The 18,740-nt window shown below is 53.5% G+C and overlaps 7 protein-coding genes across 7 annotated transcripts; 4 read left to right on the top strand and 3 right to left on the bottom strand.

Moving 5' to 3' along the window:
- Positions 1–688: 688 nt before the first annotated feature.
- Positions 689–1,609, bottom strand: MRS44_002915 (uncharacterized protein; the record flags this gene model as incomplete). Its single annotated transcript, XM_046268244.2, has 1 exon — positions 689–1,609. The coding sequence occupies one exon, from the start codon at positions 1,607–1,609 to the stop codon at positions 689–691; it is 921 nt and encodes a 306-aa protein (XP_046137024.2).
- A 643-nt stretch (positions 1,610–2,252) lies between these two features.
- MRS44_002916 (uncharacterized protein) lies at positions 2,253–3,287 on the top strand (the record flags this gene model as incomplete). Its single annotated transcript, XM_046268245.2, has 2 exons — positions 2,253–2,616; positions 2,671–3,287. 2 exons carry the CDS (start codon positions 2,253–2,255, stop codon positions 3,285–3,287), a joined length of 981 nt encoding a protein of 326 aa, XP_046137025.1.
- Positions 3,288–5,248: 1,961 nt separating this feature from the next.
- On the top strand, positions 5,249–5,826 carry MRS44_002917 (uncharacterized protein; the record flags this gene model as incomplete). Its single annotated transcript, XM_065623000.1, has 2 exons — positions 5,249–5,287; positions 5,353–5,826. 2 exons carry the CDS (start codon positions 5,249–5,251, stop codon positions 5,824–5,826), a joined length of 513 nt encoding a protein of 170 aa, XP_065479072.1.
- Positions 5,827–6,026: 200 nt separating this feature from the next.
- Positions 6,027–7,300, top strand: MRS44_002918 (uncharacterized protein; the record flags this gene model as incomplete). Its single annotated transcript, XM_065623001.1, has 5 exons — positions 6,027–6,380; positions 6,428–6,662; positions 6,712–6,757; positions 6,805–6,953; positions 7,029–7,300. 5 exons carry the CDS (start codon positions 6,027–6,029, stop codon positions 7,298–7,300), a joined length of 1,056 nt encoding a protein of 351 aa, XP_065479073.1.
- Positions 7,301–8,227: 927 nt separating this feature from the next.
- On the bottom strand, positions 8,228–11,579 carry MRS44_002919 (uncharacterized protein; the record flags this gene model as incomplete). The annotated part of the gene is made up of 3 exons (XM_065623002.1): positions 8,228–9,562; positions 9,631–10,775; positions 10,826–11,579. The coding sequence occupies 3 exons, from the start codon at positions 11,577–11,579 to the stop codon at positions 8,228–8,230; spliced, it is 3,234 nt and encodes a 1,077-aa protein (XP_065479074.1).
- A 2,123-nt stretch (positions 11,580–13,702) lies between these two features.
- Positions 13,703–17,509, top strand: MRS44_002920 (uncharacterized protein; the record flags this gene model as incomplete). The annotated part of the gene is made up of 4 exons (XM_065623003.1): positions 13,703–14,571; positions 14,627–16,231; positions 16,279–16,967; positions 17,022–17,509. 4 exons carry the CDS (start codon positions 13,703–13,705, stop codon positions 17,507–17,509), a joined length of 3,651 nt encoding a protein of 1,216 aa, XP_065479075.1.
- A 306-nt stretch (positions 17,510–17,815) lies between these two features.
- Positions 17,816–18,740, bottom strand: MRS44_002921 (uncharacterized protein; the record flags this gene model as incomplete). Its single annotated transcript, XM_065623004.1, has 3 exons — positions 17,816–18,068; positions 18,127–18,593; positions 18,639–18,740. The coding sequence occupies 3 exons, from the start codon at positions 18,738–18,740 to the stop codon at positions 17,816–17,818; spliced, it is 822 nt and encodes a 273-aa protein (XP_065479076.1).

Genomic DNA, 18,740 nt, shown 5'->3' on the forward strand with positions numbered 1-18,740 from the left:
CAAGGAATCTCGTGCTGAGCCTCTTTTCTCATTGCGCGTCCTGGTTGCTGTCGCGTGTTTATCTCGCATAATTTAGGAAGCTCGATCGTCATCGTAGTCGTCGTCGTTACTCTACTCGATGCACCCCGGATGGATCCGACTTTGGATCACACAGCCAAGCTTGACAGCCTGTCTGAGTAAGGGTTTCCCTGCCAATGGAGGAACCTGCATGAAACGTGGTGCATTAGATTTCGTCTCGTCTATTGCTAGTCATCTCATTCCTTGACCAACCTTGGCCATGTTTCACTGCTGGTCTGTAAGTGGCGGACCGAAATAGATCTCATCTGCATGGAGATGAGGCTGTCGGTCCACAAGTCAACTACCACGACTACCACTCGAGTAACTAGCGGTTACGGATACCGATAGAGAATGTCGTTTCGTTTGTTTGCTCTTTGCTCTGTCCTCGCACACTGCTTTCGTGGTTGAGAAAACTCAAATGCCTACATCGTCCAAGAGAAAGTCTCAAGTTCCACCTTGATCAAGGTACGCAAAGCATTCCAGCTCCGTCACGTTTCACACTTTCGGCGAATACAATGTACACTGTCGCCGGCTGGGAGAGGGAAGGTTGTTTGAGGTATACTCCCGGTCAAGGGAGCACCCGTTGTAGTATCCGACGTTGACGATCCCCGAACACAACCCAGCTGGTGGCCTAGCACGATCTGACAAAGTCGTCAATCTCCTTGTTGAACCTATCAGGTTCCTCGTAAAAGAGCCAGTGGCCGGATTCAAACACGCTCGGCTTGGCTAGACCTGGTCTCGTCTTCTCTACCCGCTTGGCAGTCTCCAGCATCCCCTCGAGCGGGAAGCATCCGGATCGTCGCCCAGCCATCACCAACGTCGGAACTGTGATCGTCTCTATAGCTTCGCGGTGATCATATCGGGTGTGATCTGCTAGTAGCCGCGCGAGCCACGTTTGATCGCACAGGGTACTAATCTCCGTGAAGAAGGCTTCATCGCTCGCTGCTTGCTCGGCCGAAACACCATCCTCCTGTTGCGGTGCATGCCGGTACCCCAAACATCCTTTCACAAGATCAATGTGTGCTGACTTGGATTCCTGGATCCAGCTTTTCTGGGCCGCGAGCATTGTTGCTTCATCGTAGCATCCCGTGTGTGCCTTGGACTTGTCCCAGCCGTCAAACGTCGACCGGTCTTGCAATGGTGCCTGGTCGACGAAGACAAAGCCAGCAAACTCGGTGCACCCAAATAGTTCAATGTACGTCCAGAGAACTGCAGCACCGATGGAGCAGCCAACTGGCACGATACGGGTATCCGGTACCGCCTTGCGCAAGTGAGCGACGAGGCCGGCGAGGTCGGCTGCCAGGCGGGCAACGTGGTAACCACCACGAGTTCGGTCTGATCTGCCGTGGCCGCGCATGTCAGGGGCAACGACCCAGAGAGACTCGCTCAACGGACCAATGTTGCGGGTGAAGTAGTCGCTGGAGCCGCTGAAGCCATGCATCAGCACCACACAATGACGAGATGAGGCATTCCCCGCAGCAGCACTCAACGGCAGGGAGGATTGGTAAGCTATTTTGCAGCCATCGTTGGTGGTGAATGTTTCTAGGTGCATCTTCGCTTTGCTGGGGTTGTAGCTCTGCTTGGGTATCGTTGAGCCTCTAGGGTGGGTGTGGTTGAAGGGTGTGGAAAGGAAGAGTTGCTAACCCACCTCGAGGTCTAATATTGAGGAGAGCTCTATGTGGAGTTCACAACTGGAGCTTCAAGCTTCAGTGCATTGAGTTGACTACTTTAGGTCCATTAACTGAGCGAACTTGATAAGATTGATGTGTTTCTTTGGTAAAAAGTAGAAGAAAAAAATACTACAGGACTGGTAGCTTGCCTTATTTCTTTCGTGCCTTTTTGCTCCCTTCACATTGATTGAGAATCACCATGACAATCATCACAAACCTTAACATTTGCATCCAGCTCAACAGTCCAAGCTCACGAAATTGCAAATCCAACTCTACGGATGTAATTTCGGGTTGAACTATCCAATACGCGAAATAGCCCATCCGATCCATATATGAAACCGAATAAGCCGAACTTGATGCCACATAAAATCAGTTATTGAACGAAGCTCGTGGCGAGTGTCAGCAACTTGAAGTGCATCCAGTTTCTGGCCAGGCAACGCGATTACGTAATGACCCGCCATACAAAATTCTCTTCGACATCTCAACCCCGACATCTCTCATCAAGCTCTCTCATCCTTCATCAACATGGCTCAGGTCGCACCGGAATACGACGGCCCCAAGCTTGCCGTTGACGCCCATGTGAAATACATCCAAAGCCTGGACACCAGGAAGGATGAGCTGGATTACTGGCTGACCGAGCACTTGCGACTCAACGGTCTCTATTGGGGGTTGAATGCTCTCTACCTGCTTGGACGCCCTGATGCCCTTCCACGTCAAGAGGTCATTGACTTTGTTCTATCTTGTCAGCATGAAAACGGCGGATTCGGCGCTGCGCCCGGCCATGATGCCCACATGCTCTCCACAGTAAGTGCTGTGCAGATTCTCGCCATGACAGATGCCTTCGACCAGCTAGAAGACAAAGGCAAAGGAAAGAGCCAAGTCGGCAAGTGTAGGTGCCATTAAAGGTCCGCAGTGCTTCCATGCACCCACTGACCAGGAACAGACATCGCAGGACTGCAGAACCGAGAGACAGGAACGTTTGCTGGCGACGAATGGGGCGAGGAAGACACGCGGTTCCTGTACGGTGCCTTTAACGCCCTATCTCTCCTCGGACTCATGTCCATGGTCAATGTCGAAAAGGCTGTCACTCACATCATCGCTTGTGCCAACTTCGATGGTGGTTATGGAACGGGGCCCGGTGCGGAGTCGCATTCAGGCCAGATCTTCACCTGCGTAGCCGCACTTGCGATTGCGGGTCGCCTCGATCTTGTCGACAAGGAAAAGCTCGGTCGATGGTTGAGTGAGAGACAAGTTCCCTGTGGCGGCCTCAACGGCCGACCAGAAAAGAAAGAGGATGTCTGCTACAGCTGGTGGGTGTTGAGCAGTCTCGCGATGATCGATCGAACTCACTGGATCGACCGTGATGCTCTCATCGCTTTCATCCTGAAATGTCAGGATACCCAAATTGGCGGCATTTCTGATCGACCTGGCGACATGGTCGACGTGTGGCATACTCAGTTCGGCTTGTGCGGTTTGAGTCTCCTGGGCTATCCGGGCCTCGAGGCTGTGGACCCCGTGTACTGCATGCCGAAGACGACTACGCAAAGAATCTTTGGTTGATCGGCTGCAACTTTTGAATCTGGTCAAATCTGAACTGCGTCACGTCTTCCTGGCACAAACCCGACATTACCGGGTATCCTCTTGCCATTTAATTGCCTGCTAAAGCACTTCCCGTGATAGCATGGACGTATGGCTGAGAGAAGAAGAAACTGTTGGTTTTTCAGGGACATCGCCTTTACCCCGTGGTGTTCGTCCTGTAATATCCTGCAGACATCTATGGATCCGTGGATTCTTGCCAAACTGGTATTTCTCCTCACGCAAGTCAAGGGTTGGCTAACCCTTTGGTCTCTTGAAAGAGCAGGTTGCATTATCGAACCAAGATAGTTCCTAATTACAGCAATCAAACCTATTGTGCCTAATCGTCACTTGTGTGATCTCTTCCCGCCCTTCTTGCGCAGTCCTTGTCTCTCCCAGGCCTCGACACGATGCATCCTTTGAACCCCGTCGTCTTCCACGCCAATCCGTCGCTCAGTTCATTGCCACATACTCGAGCTTGTTCTGCTTCCTTTCTTCTGTATCCAACCGCTAAGGGGGACCAAAACAGCTGTTTTCAAAGCCCCGACATTCACAGAACACGAAAAGTGTTGAGGCCTGGTGTCGCCGCCATCAATATCTCCAGGTCGAACGAGCGATCAAACTCATCATATCGTCACCCTCATCAAGGTCGACAACAATCAACTGTAAGACACGAGAAAGATTCAACTACACTGCACACTTTCTTTCGTTGCACCTCTATTTTCTCCAAAGCCAGCCCGTCTTCTCTTGCGTCGCTCGGAACCACGGAATGAGTGGCAGAGGCTTCCATCCTAAGGCTTAGGGTGCCGTCGGGCACTTGCCGGAGCACACTCGCTCATGGACGCGCTCCTTCCTCCTCGACTCAAAACCTGGCGACTCCTCCTTCTTCTCTCTCGCATCCTCTCCATTTCTTCCAGACTTCTGCTCCTTCTCCTTCCATCTTTTCCCATCCCGAACTGTTCACCTGCCATTGACAGCATCGTCATCGGCAGGGCCGCGCAGCCCTGTTCCCAAGTGCCTTCCTCGCTCTGTTCACCCCGTGGGGAAGCTGTCGTCCTTCGATACAGCTTCAACTGGCCGATATCGCCGCTGTCGCTGGCACGTTTTCCGACAACCAGGAGTCTATGATCCCGGCCACCCATCAAGTCCATGTCCTCGGTAGTCAGTTCCCACCAAGAGTGAGTAATTCCTTGATGGTGCCTTTCAGCAGCACACCTTGTCACGCCTGCACGGGATGCCGTCAATGTCGCTCCCCTAACACCTTGTTCACACGGTGTAAGGGAGCTGGACTGGACACTTCATCCTAACACCCAACCACCATCATCGAAGCAAACTGATCAAGTTTACAGCGTGAATTCATTCTCAGTCTAGGTTCGCAATACGCATTTTCGATTGCCAGATTTCCTGGAACCCTGGTCTTGAAGACTTGCTGGCGTGGTGAGTGCCCAAACATTGACGGCTTCGAATGCTCGTGACAGTCGACGAGCCTAGTCAAAACAAGGTACAGACAAGACCAACAAGCAACTGGACGTTTAATCGAAGATTGCAACCGTTTTCGAGGCCGACAATCTCCTTATATGATCACTCCTGGTCATGAGCACGGGGCCACTTTGTTTGCCCTGATCAAGCCTGGCTCTCGAGAATCTTGACAAACACCGAAACCCCCGGGTTCTCGTGTAAGCCAACGCAACTGCCAAGCTTCGACTTTACTTGGACGCCCGCAGCAGCCGAAGATATTCGGAAAGAACAATAACCTTGCAGTAGCCTCGTGACTTCCTTCGTACCTGGTCTCCAAGGAGCTGCCTTCTTCCCTCGACAAGTTCTCCCTGATACTTGCTCGGCATCTCTCCCCCGTTGTCCCCTCCCATGAGCATCGCCAAGCAGTTGATCTTGCATCCTCAAACCAGCTACCAACATAGCGAGGTCTCACACAAACGGACGCAATCATGGCTCGAGGAAGGAAGCCCACGAAGAAGGCGACCGCGGTAAGTACATCCCCCAAAGACTCCCATTGACCTCCTATCTTGATCAACTCTGGTCCCTTCTCAAGTTTCATCCCAATTCTTCATCTCCACTTGCACAAGACTTGCTCTTTTTGCTACTCTACGCCTCGGCCTCTACCCAGCACACTCGTTTCCCTAGGTACCAGCCCTTTCCTGTTTTCTCTTTGGGCGAAGAAGAAGGACGCCTCGCATCCGAATTTTGTACGATCTTGACACCTCACTTGACCTCTGTCACATCTAGACAATCGTGCCTTCGATCGACGGGAAAGGCCATTACTGATCATGCGTTATTCCAGGACATGACTCCCGCGATGCCGACAGGCAATAGTGCAACCAACTCTGCCAATCGTCAAATCCCACTCCTCTGCAGCGTCTGCCCTGATGTTCCTCGATTCTCTGACGTGTCCCACTTGCTCACGCACATCGCGTCCAAAGGCCACCTCCACCATGAGACACAAACGAAGCTCAAGGCCCATCAAGACATTGCTGCTTCTGTTGCCCTTCGACGTTACGAGGAGTAGTACTCCCAGAATGGCATCGAGGCACTTCTGGTTCAGAGAATGAAGGCAAAGCAAGCGAAGGAGGACGCACGCAACAAACGGAACCGAGCAAATGTACCCGTACCTACACCTACGGCAAAGGTGGTTACTCGTTCTTCGCCGTGGCACTTGATACTGATACCAGCTAGCAAACAAAGCGAAAGCTGAAGCAAGAGATTACTATGGACCCCGAGGTTAAGATCGAGCAAGAAGCCCTGACGGCCGATTTCCCGCTATTCCCCGGTTTCTTCGGCCATGACCAGGACGCTGAAGGCCAAGAAGAGTTTGCTACCGTGGCTGATTCCCTATCCTTGAAGGGTCAGGTGTGGCCAGGAATGGGCAAGATGGATCTTGCCAATGACGAGATGAGACGCACTCGCAACCAGCGTAAGCCCAAATCTGTCATCGACAAGATGAAGAGGGCTTCTGAGGGAATCGTGCCAAATCAAGTCATCATGACACCTGACTTCAAGGTAGAAAGGGTGAAGGATGTTTACGACGACAGCTCATCCCCTATCCCGGGTCAAGAGGAATCGGTACGCCCATGCCTTCCAGATTTTTGTATTCGTACTGACCTTCTTAGACTCCGCCACGCAAAGTTCCAAAGCCAAGGCGTAAGAAGGCTACGCCTCTTACTGAGGTTTCGGCCAACGTCCCCAAACAGCGGCGAAACACTGCCCGCGGTTTGAAGTCTAACACGGGAAAGAGGGCTGAAGTCAAGCCAACGATTGAAGGCCAGGACGATTCTGGCACAGCAACTTCGCCATTCCACTTTCGACATGGTCACGATGTTTTTCGTGATGACGATGGACACCTAGGTACGTCTTGAACACAGCAATTCTTGCGAGATTCTGACTGTCGAGACAGGGCCATTTGGTGGCCAGCCCTTTTCCTCTACTCTCAATGATAGAAAGTAAGTCTGCATTTTATCTTCCAAAATGCATTTTAACATTTCAGTAGGTTTGATCTACGTGATCGACATGGAATGCGCTCAATGAGCACGACCCCATCCAACCTTGTCTCTCCGACTCCTCTCGCGAGAGACCTCCCACGGCACTTTACCTCCAGGGATGGAACCAGTTCGCTTCGGCCAGAGTCGTTCCCATCGGGTATGCTTTTATTTGGCCAGTTTCCATTCTTGTTTTGGAAGTCGCCGTTCTTGAATCCAAACTAACCTTTCTCAGGCTCCTTCGGCCACATTGAAGCTACGTATGCGATGAAAGATGCAGCCATCTACAATGCCTCGCCAAGACTTCCTTTCGCCGTTCCTGCTCACAACCAATTCCACGGGATTAACCAGGACCATTTTCGATTCTCATCAAACAACATGTTCCATATGAAACAAGAGAATTACGCTGGATCTATAGCCGAAGACTCAACTCAAGGGACTAATGACAGTCCCTTTACCAGCATTTCTGGCGCCAACCCCCTTTTTCTCAAGATCGTTTGTTCTTGAACTCATACAATCAGGGATCTCCAAGTACATCGTTCTCCACGCTATCGTTCTCCCCAATCAACCGGCCTAGAGAGCGCTCACAGTCTGCTCGCGACGTCAAACCAGCCACACATCTTTGCGAAGTAATGGACGGAAATGACCTATGCGACGTGAAGACCCCAGGTCTCGATGGAGGCTGGAATTTCCACCCTTCCAACCATGAACTGGATTTTCCAGATGGTTTGGCTTCAGAGGAGCCGCAAATTTAGTCGTTCAGGCCTTGGTCAGGCCAAGTCGAACATGATCGATCAGGGAGAGCCATGAAAGTACTAGCATGTAACCGACTAACCGGCAAGGCGCGGAGCAGAAGCCTCTTCGAAGCATGGCCTCCCCGTGTGGTGCAACTTGGCACTGGACAACTTGACTGCCTTGTCATTGAGGAGGTTAGTTATGTACTCTTTTCTCAACGCATTGGTGGCTAATCTTGGTACGCAACTAGAACTCTTACACTGCGATGTGCATGCCTTCGACGGCCCCAATGCACCCAATTTTTACACAATTACGATCTTTACAGGCATACCTCTCGCGTTTGCCAGCCTGGAAGATACTATACGCGGACAAAGAACAATGGGACTTTCGTTTGACTTCGGCACGAGGCAAAAAGGCGTTACACTCACAAGGTTTTGGGGCGCCATGGGATATCTTAGCGGGACATGGGTTAAACAGCAGTATGATGGGCAAGGCAAAACAACTATGGGTATTTTGGAGTCTGGGAGGACTGGAGGATTATTTTACATTGGAGTTATGGGGAGGAAACGAGGCGCAAGCATGTGGAGTATCATGGGAGGGAGCAACTACCTAGTTAGACATATTCGGATGCATTTCAATACTGAATGAAGAATGATTCCATGGCTCCAAGAGTAGTATTGATTAATTACTTTGATTACATTACAATTGCTCAATGCTCGAAACAAGATGATCGAGCTGGTCTGGTCCATTATCCATCACATCGGACAGGGTGCGGCAGATACCCTTTAGGCGTCGCATTCTCATTTCTTGTTCCATTTGGCTCGACTTGAGGGAGGCAACCTCAATAACCTTTTTCGGGATGCGAGCAAGTCTTGCGACGTTCAAGCCATAGGAGCGGTGGGCGACACCCTCACCAACCTCATATAAGAAGGTGACCTCCTCCTCACCATCAGCTCCCTTCTCCGCTTTGAACTTCATGTGAACGTTTTTGACGCCGTCGAGGCCCTCTGCGACCCGTGCTAGATTCTGGTAGTGGGTAATAAATAGTGTCAGGCAGCGTGTTTCTGTGACGACATGTTGGAGAACGGCTTGGGCGATGGCAGCACCGTCGTGTGTGCTGGTACCACGACCTAGCTCATCAAGGATGACCAGGCTCCGAGGACCGGCGGAGCGGAGAATACGGGCCGTCTCGGAGACCTCGACCATGAAGGTGGACTCGCCGGCGAAGAGATTATCGCGGGCACCTGTACGGGTGTGAATGGCGTCACAGAGGGTGAGGGAGAGGGCATCGGCGGGCACAAAGGAGCCAACCTGTGCGAGGAGGACGATCAGGGCAAGGGCTCGGACAAATGAGGACTTGCCGCCCATGTTGGGTCCGGTGATGAGATGGGCAAGAGGTGATGGGTGTGCGAGTTTGGTGGAAAAGGGGATGTAGCCACCTTCAAGTGTGTGCTCAGCGATGGCGTGGCGGCCGTTGGTGATGGAGATGGTTGGGTCAGAGGAGGAGGGGAGGAAGGATGGGCGAGAGTAGCCGGGCTGAGCGGCGACCTTGGAGAGGGAGAGAAGACAGTCGAGGGTTGCCAGTGCGGAGACGGCATCACGGAGAGGCTGGTAGTCTGCCGAAATAGCAGCGAGGAGATCCTTGAAGGCCTTGTCGCAGGCAGCGGCCAGGGCTTCGCGATGCTGGTCACGTTCGGTGATGAGGCGGAGGACCTCAGGGGTATGGAAGCGTGATAGCTTCTTGGTGCCCGAGATCTTGCTCCATGACGCCGGTACATTTTTGATGTCTGTGTTGGGGACCTCAATGAGATACTCGATGCCGGAGACGGTGACGTATTCGACCGTCTTCTTCTTGATCTTCTCAGCAGCGACAGCACGGTGGCCGTCAAGCTCGTGCTCGACGTGGGCGATTCCTAGTTGGTGGTCTTGCATGTCCTCGGTCTGATACTCATCGCGAAAGAAGCCATACTTGTCGTCTTTTCGAGCAGCGCCGAGGTTGATCTGCTCTAGGTAAGAAATGACGGTGTCTAGGATCTGGGGAGAGCACAAATAGCATCGTTGAGGAGGGGAGACGTAAAGGGGGCGTCGGAAGGGGACTTGACAGTCGAGTAGTGGCTCGCGACCTTTTGGAGGGCCTGGAGGACGGAGACGAGTTCAGGACGGGTGCATTTGCCGTAGTAGATACGGATTAGGCTTCGCTCGAGGTCCGTTTTGGCATTGGCCAAGAGAGCTTCCAGTTGGGCAACAGGTGCAGTAGACTGCTTCTCAAGAAGCTCCTCCACAGCGGCGAGACGTCCTTCGAGGAGTTGCTGGTCAAGCAAGGGCCGGCCTACCCACTTTCGAAGAAGTCGGTGACCAGGGCGAGTGATGGTCTTGTCCAATGCCCAGAATAGACTGCCCTTCTCAGAGTGGTCTGTTGAGTTTCGATACACCTCGAGGCTTTCGAGGGTGGTGCCATTGATGAGCATGTGAGAACGTGTGCTGAAGCTCTGAAAGTACTTGGTGAGGTCAAAGATGTGCTCCAGGCCATACTCCTGAAGATGATTGATCATGGCTGAGAGGCAGATAGTGACAGGTTCCGGTAGCTTCAGGACTTTGTCGAGAAGGGCGGCGGCAGTCTCATCTTGGGTGTTTTCCTTCAGCTTATCGGCGTAGAATTGGGTGACATGCGAGTATGCCTCGGCGGCCATGGTCTTACCCCTGGGAACGCGCTCGACCCGACTTCGGTCACCAAAGACATTGGTGCTGCTGCCTGACAAATGCTGGACGAGCTTATCCGTGCCCTTGGTCAAGTCACCCACAATGAGAAACTCGCAAGGGGAGATGTGCAAGAGTCGAGTCTCAATCTCGCTCCGCATGAAACCATCTTCAAAGTTGTCGTAGATGATGTCTCCTGTGGCTGGCTGCACAGCAAGAATGCCGACATCAACCTTCTCATCAGTGCCCCATCCTTTGGCCTTGGTCTCGGTGATGCAGAGTAGGTAGCCGCCTGAAGGAGCGCCAGAGCCACTACCTTGATCGAGCTCGCCATTCTCATCGATATATGTGCCCTTGGTGTAAAGGTTTGTGAGCTTCCGGATGAAAGGCGTATTACGGTTGTCTCCAGCCTTCTTCAGTGCGGCAGTCTCAATCTGACGGACCACTCCGACCTTGTGGCCTGCAGCGACTAGGCGCTTTGCGTGGACGGGAAGACGATGAACTGGGATACTGGCTGAAGCAAAGCGATCCAGATGTGCCTCTGACGGGTCTGTAATTGTTAGTATCCCTGAACACAGGGGGTCCCTTAGGATAGCTTACGCTCATCATATCGCATCTTTCCAGGTATGCAGACTATGCTCAGCTCCTTGGCTGCGATGCGAGCGTCTTCGCCAAAGAACCGGAACTTGTAGCCAACCTCGACAATGAGGATTGTGTCCAGATGCTTCCTCTTGATGTCGAGGAACTGTATCTCCATGGGAGTCAGCTTCCCAGTCTTGGAACCCTTCTTCTTGGTTTTTGTTTTTGGCGCCGCAGCCTCGTCCTCGTCTCCTTCGCCATCTACATCTTCATCATCACCGGCCGGCGCGTCATCCTGGAGACGGCGTCGCCAGGCCATGGCGTCCGGGTGCCCGAGTTTCTTGACGAACTTTTTGTGTAGCTCATGTTGCCGTCGCTTCTCTTGCGCATCCTCGTCTTCCTGGGCATTCTCTTGGACCTCCTCAGTATTTCGTGCACTCGAATCGTCGTATCGATATCGTTCCGTGCGTGCCCTGGAGGGTGATGATTGGTTGGCCTTTGTTTTGGAGAAGAATGTACTTGATTCTGCATCCTCTGCATCCTCTGCTCGAGACTTCTTGAGGGCCTTCTCGGGTTGTTCGTTCTCCTTTTCCGTGTCTTCTAGCGGTCGTTTTCGTGATGGAGAGCCGGCATCTTTGCTCGAAGGTGATTGAGCTTTGGCTCGTGCCTCGCTCTCCTTCTGGAAGACGGCAGCTAGGCCATTGACGGTTTTGGGAGTAAAGAAGGAAGTGAGAGACTGCTGCTTCTTTGCGGCCGGCTTTGTGGCGGGAGCCATGTTGATGACCAAGTTCCGTGGCCGTCGTGGCTGGCCTTGATATGGGGAAGCTGTTGACAGGAGTTGTCCCTGAAGCAGTGGATGGTGACGTTGGAGAAGCGCGTTCTGGCTGGCCGAGACGCGTTGAGTGGTTACGCGACCCACTTTTCTCGAGTCTGCTGGAATCCATGGTTGCTTGTTTGCTTGCTTTTGTGAGACCAAGAGAACAAGGGCATTGTTTTTACGAGGAAATGAAAGGGATGGATTGGATCCTGATTAGTTGAGATCTGAACGAGTCTGCATTTCGAAGTGAATTTCCCAGATTCTCCTACGTATTGTTGCAAGTCAGATATTACATGTTGGTTCCATAATGTGAGCTTCCGTCGTTAAAAGAGCTCCCATAACCTACTAAATATTTCAAGGAGGGACAGATGAAAAGCTGAAATGATCTAAGAAACAGCAAATCAAAGCTTCTTGGGTCTTCTCCTCTTTATCAGTTGCATGCTCCAAGCTTTCTACAAGGGTCAGACAGGGGAAACGTCCACACCCCGGACAATCTTGTAACTGAACGTCAGGGCCATTATGCGGCCATAACTAATTATCCGAATGCCCTCTTGACATGTACGGAACCAACAGTCTTCAAGAGCCGTTGGTTGTTTTTGCTTGTTTCACTCTTATTGTCTGGTGGGAGCTTTGTACCTATGCTCATCAGGCAGGTTGAAGTCGTGATTGGACGCATGTGAAGCCGTTGCGCCCATGAACAAATCCGTACGGATACACATGTACACATCGACTCATTCCGTCTCAAAGAAACCGTGACTCCTCTCTGCGCTCGAAAGCCAGCTGTCTTGAGCTGCCAGGTGGGTAAATGCGAGCGCTGGTACTGGCTCCCTCCTGTTCTTGGCTCGAGGAGCTCAGCGCTTGCATCGAGGCTATGCTGGTGCCCATGATGGGTCAGAAGCCTCTCATGATGCACGGGTCTACCCCAAGTGATCCACACTCACCGTTGTCTGGCCCCCAAACCCTGGCACTTCCCGAGACCCCGTTCTCTGGCCCGCTCTAGATCAAGCTCCCGGGCGCTTACAGGATTGGCAAATGTCTTGACGGGGCCAATCAGCAGCCGTTTCTCCTCATGGTGCCCGCTGAAATAGAAGTCGGGTCCCCATTTCGAGATGGATTCTTTTGCCGTGGTGACGAAGTATTGCTGTGCATGATCAAAGCTGGTTTCCTCTGTGCCCCTGGATGAGAACTTTTTTGTTGATAAGTTTTGCGCGAGTTCGTGTCGTCTTGGCTAGCATATCCGGCGGCTAAAGGCTTGGTATCGTGTCATGCAGTTGAACATGTTGGGCTGTAAGACCAGCGAGAGTATCATTCAACTGTCCTAATTCCATCGAGAAAGTTGTTAGCGAGATATTGGCCTTGATCCTTGCCCTCGTGTACTTACTGGTTCTTTATCAACTTTCAAGTATTGGGCGTCCATCTTTGCCACACCACTACACTACAGACAAGCTCCCTCCCAGCTACTAACGTCACCCGCGCCCAAGCATCCCCGCCTCTCCCGCCGTACCTACCGGGGCCATCTATCATATTTGTATGGCCAAAGCAGGGCACGGCGCTTGACCAGACAGACCCTCTCTTCCTCTCTCGGGTCCCCCTTCTCCTCGTCCACGTAGTTTTTGTCTCCTTTATTGCTCCTTTTGTTTGCTTGCTTCATTCATCTGTCAGACTCATCGCGCTTCTGAAACCAATACATAAAGCTCTTGTTCCTGGCGCGACCGTTTCTGCGACCCGCTGGAGCTTGCCGGGGACCGCCCACGTCACTTGGCACCTGTCGCACCTACCTACTACGTACCTTCAGGCCTCACGCAACGCAACCCCGCCCAACCACCAAGACTCATCGCGACTCTGCGATTTGAAGGATTCGCCCTCACTCGAGCAAGTTCCGTCTAACGGCAATCCCTAGCGCCTCGTCATCTTTTATTCTTGGATACTCGACCTTGCGAAACGCTCGCCTCATACAGCCCTAGTGCGGCGTCTCGTCGTCCCCTCACCGAACAACCAACCCCGCGATACCTACCTAGGCACATACCCAGAAACCGCCTCACATTATCCTGTCGCCCGCCCCGGCGCTCCTCTAGGTCAAGATGGAGCGAAGTCGCGGTGTCCCGGACGAGGAGATGTTCCTCAACAAGCCTGCTCCCGACGACTGCGACAGCCCGACCATCGAGCCACTGCGTATCTTCAAACCCCAGAGCCCCCAGCCCGCCAAGGACAGCAGGTCCTCCTCCTCCACCTTCAGATACCCGGCGCCTCCGTCGTCCACGTCGCCCATCTCTAAGCACTCCTTCCCTCTTCCTCCAGGTGCCTCGAGCTCTGCTGCCCCCCTGCCCTTCCCGGACGACGACGACATCCGTAAACCAACTCCGGCAAAGCCCTTTGGTTCCGCCTATAATGATACCAGCCCTCGTCTAGAGACAAGTCCCCAGGGAAAGAAGCCTGGTCTTGCCGAGCGAAGAGGTGCTGCCCCGAAGCCTATTTCTTCCCCGACGAGTCCCGATGCCGACCAGGATCTCTTTCAGCGTCCCATAGCAGATCATCACCGTCCGGGTTCCTCCAACGCCAACTATCCCAGCTACCAAAAGACATACTACCCACCACCTGGCGCCGCCGAGGCCCCCCAGCCCCCGGCGAAGACTGCCGTTGAGCAAACAAAGATGGATGGCTCCGGAGTGAATCGTTTTGCTTCAAACGCGTCGACCTCAACCACCCGGGCCAGCCGGGGTTCCCCTCCTCCCCCGAAACCCCGGTCGAGGAGCCCGGTCACGTACCGGCCGATGCTATCGAGGCCCGGTATGCCGCCGCCGGTATTTCCGGCACTGCGACGCTCAACAGCCTCGGCGCCCCCAGCGCTGCCGCCACCCAGCGACTTGCCCAATATGGAAATCAACCTCCGCCTCAACGGCCGTGGACGCCGACAGAGTCGCCGGACCAGGCGCCATCCGGACCTCCGACTGTTTACCAGGGCATGAATGCCATTTCAAGTCCTCCCCGACTAAAGTGTCATTCAGTCCTCCTCCCCAGCCGCAACAGCAGCAGCAATACATGCCGCCACCGCAACCCCAGCAGCAGCCTCAGCAGCCTCAGCAACCTCAGCAACCCCATGGTCAAGAACAAGTTAGTGTATTGGAGCAGGACTTCGAACGCATGAGCACAAACTCGCCGCCTCCTGCATACTCGAGCTTGAACACTGGCTCTGGCTCTTCCTATCCAAGTGAGAAACAGCGCCCCCAACAACAGCAACAACAGCAGGCACAACAGCCACAGCAGCAGGCACAACAGCCACAGCAGCAGCAGCAGCAACAACAACAGCAACACTCTGCATACGCATCAGGCTCAACTCCTGCCCAGCAGCCGACTCCCAGCGCATCGACACCACCTAAGAAGGCAGCGGCCGTGGCAGCAGCCGCAGCGACAGCGGCGACCGCAACCGCTGCTGCTGGCCTTGCCTCGCCCGCTCTCCAACATCCTGGCCACCCAGCATTTGCCAATGACCCTCACCCTGAGCAGAATGGACAAAGCTCGCAGCAAGCAGCCGCTACTGCTCAGCCCTTTGAGGCTCAAAATCCAGCTTCGCCTCCTCCCTTGCCTGAGGGATGGATAGCACATCTCGACCAGAACTCCGGCCAGTACTATTACATCCATCTCGCAACCCAAGCGACGCAGTGGGAATTCCCCAAGGGACCAAACCCCATGACACATGAGCAGGCCCCTCTGTCTCCCACGGCCTCCACGTATGGAAACCCGCTGGGATCACCTGGCATGTTTGGCAAGCAGAATATGGCTTCGCCCATGTTCCCACCCCACACTCCAGGCTATGCCGAGAGTATCATGAGCGTGGCCGCTTCGGCTACTCCCACAGCTGCTGGATTCACAGGACCCCCACCCAGCGCTGGCGTTGACATGTATAGAATTCAGCCTACCAATGGCGTCTACTTTGGCCCGTACCTTCGATATGTCAACATGGATATTGAAAAGGGCCTGTGGCTTGGAAGCATTCTTGTCGTGACGGATGCTCCTCAGCCCCCGACAATCCACCTCCACTTGAGTATGGATCTATCACCCAATCCCAGACAGCTTCAGCCTCGTCCCATTTTCACGCACCAGAGGTGGAAGTTTTACAAGTATGATGTTGAGCTCCCCATGTCTGAAACTGGTACCGAACGATGGACATACGCTGTCACGTCCCATCTGGGCTGCACCCGCTACGAGTTTGTTGTCGCTGGACGTCAAGAAACGAGTTGGCGTTTCATCGCACACTCTGGCAATGATTTCGCCTCCGGAACATCGCAGAACGAGCGTGCCAAGCTTGGCGGAGTCGGATTCATGTGGAAGGATGTCCTCCAGAAGAACGTCGAATGCGGTGGCTTCCACGTCCAGCTGGGCCTGGGAGACCAGATTTACGGTGATCGACTCTGGAAAGAAGTGCCTCTTCTCAAGCAATGGCTTGCCATGAGCGGCCGCGAGAACAAGAAGAATGTCCAATGGACAGCCCGCCACGAGGAAGACGTTTCTCATGCCTACTTCCACTACTATACCAGCCACTTTGATCAGCCATACCTGCGGGAAGCGTTTGCGCAGATCCCTCACATCCTGCAGATTGATGATCATGACATGTAAGTTTATTGCTTGTTTCTTTAGAGACTGTTACTGACTAGTATAGTTTTGACGGATATGGTTCCTATCCTGATTATATGCAGTCGTCGCCCATGTTCAAGAACATTGGCCGAATTGCAACGGAAATGTATCTACTCTTCCAGCACCACACTACGGTCGAAATGCTGCGAAACGTTAGCACAGATCACGACATCTTCACAGTTACCGGAACGGGTTGGCACTTTGTCAAGTTCCTTGGACCGGCCGTGGTGGTTGTTGGCCCTGATTGTCGATCAGAGCGTACTCAGGCCCAGGTCATGGCTGGCCCGACCTATCAAGGCATCTTCCCCAAGGTCGCCACGCTGCCTCCTAGTGTACAGCACTGTATCTGGATGGTCTCTGTGCCACTTGTGTATCCTCGCCTGGATACGGTGGAGAGTCTTGCCAACACTATGGCCGTGGGCAAGAAGGCGGTCAACACAACGTACAACATTCTGGGCAAGGTGACAAGCTCAGTGGCTGGCGTGGTCGGTGGCAAAGAGGTTGTTGCCCAGGGCTTCTCGCAGGTCAAGAAGGCCGTTGGCAAGACGGGTCTCATGGGCAACGTTCTGAACCAGTTTGGCGAACTTGATATCCAAGAGGTGCTCAAGGATATGTGGACGCATGACACCAAGGATCTCGAGAGGACCTACTTTATCCGAACGCTCCAGGGCATCGCACAGCAGAAGGGAATCCGGATGACCTTCCTTTCTGGAGGTATGTTGGCAATCCTTTGATACACACTGAACATCCAAGCTAACATGATTATAGATGTCAACGCCTCAGGAGCGGGACTGGTCCATGATCCCACTCACCCTGGTGACCACAAGACCATGTACCAAATCATCTCGTCGCCAATCGTGGCGGCGCCACAGAGCAACTATGTCCTCAAGATGCTGCACAACCAGAAGACGCTGTACGTGCCACAGAATGGCAAGAAGTCGACGCACGAGGTGTCGGACACCAAGGAGGACATGATGGAGATCTTCCACACCGATGCCAGCGGTGCCGCGCGGGAGCTCAAGAAGCTCATGGGCCGCCGAAACTACGTCGCTGTCGTGTCGTATGACCAAGACGCCCTGGCGGCGCAGAGCCAGGCAGCCTTTAGCCCCAACCCAAGCCTGAACGGCTCACAGCACGGGCAGGGCCTGTCCAAAGTCAGCCTGGCTGTCGATTTCGTGGTGCAGGGTGACGGGGCCTTTACAGCGCCGACCAAGTATGGCCCCGTCATCATCCCTCATTTGGAGTATGGACGATGAGGGAACTAGAAGAGGTGAGTGTTGATCTCGAGGAGGATGGAGTTGGTGACAGGTTTTGGCCATTTGATATTGCACATGTAGCGGCTTATATGACTTGACGAAGACTTGTTTATACATTTGGATATACCTTGATGTTGAATACCTACCTATGGACATGACAATATCCTTTATCACATGGCGATTGATAAATATTAAGAACAGTCAGTTGTTGAATATGTGCGCAAATTTTGTATTTTCTTGGTCTCATGTCTATTGTACGTGTATGTGTGCTTTTGTTGCTTCTTATTCCAACGCCAGCATATGTATCTAGAGATCAAAGAGCTCCTTGAGGATGCGGATGGTGTCCTCAGGGCCGGTGACGGAGTGTCCGACGGTGCGGGAGTCGGTGTAGATTTCGTAGTCGTTGCCGCCCTCGAAGGTCTTGTCGCCGAAGAAGTGGATGGTGTTGTAGGTGATGCCATCGGGCTTCTTGGCCTCGTTCTCGAGGTGCTTGAGGCAGTAAGTCTTATCCCAGCCAGTGGGGAAGACGTCGAAGGAGATCTGACCTCCAATGGAGAAGCTGTGCGGTATGTGTTAGCCATTGGGGGTCTTGTCATGATGGGTTGAGTTTAGCATACGTGAGACCGAGGTGACCGAAGCGCTCCTTCAGAGCCTCAACGAACTTCTGGCGGACCTTGGCGTCCTTGTCAAACTTCTCAAAGTCGTTGCGCTCCTGGGTGCTGGCGTTACGGCCGATGGGGCTAATGTTGATCATGCCGTTGCGGAACTCGATAAAGGTACCGCGCTTGACGGGGAGGTCGAGGTCGGCGATGTAGTGGAGGCAGAAGTTGGCGAGCTCCTTGTACTGGTCCTCGCCGATCCACTTGATGAAGGTGTTGGACTCGAGGGGCTCGCCGAGCTTGTAGGCAGTGAGGCCGTTCTCGGAGAAGCAAAAGTCGAAGAGGGCGGTGACGGGCTGGCCAGCGGGCTTGCCCAGCTGCTCCTGCTGCTTGGCAAAGTCGGAGCCGCCGACGTAGCCGATGGAGCACTTGGCGCGGAGGTCCTCGAGGATCTGGAGAACCTCGGGGGAGGCGTCCTTTTGCGACTGTTAGCGATGAAGGAGGGCGGTGGAGGGACAAGCAGGATGTACCAGGCGGGCGGGGGTGAGGGTGCCGTCGACGTCGAAGAGGCAGATGGTGTCCTTGAGAGGACGCTCCGCGAGGGGAGTGTAGGAAGGAGGAGGGTTGGCCAT

The sequence above is a fragment of the Fusarium solani genome (assembly GCF_023522795.1).
Source record: "Fusarium solani strain SB1 chromosome Unknown bctg00000001, whole genome shotgun sequence".
Classification (NCBI taxonomy): domain Eukaryota; kingdom Fungi; phylum Ascomycota; class Sordariomycetes; order Hypocreales; family Nectriaceae; genus Fusarium; species Fusarium solani.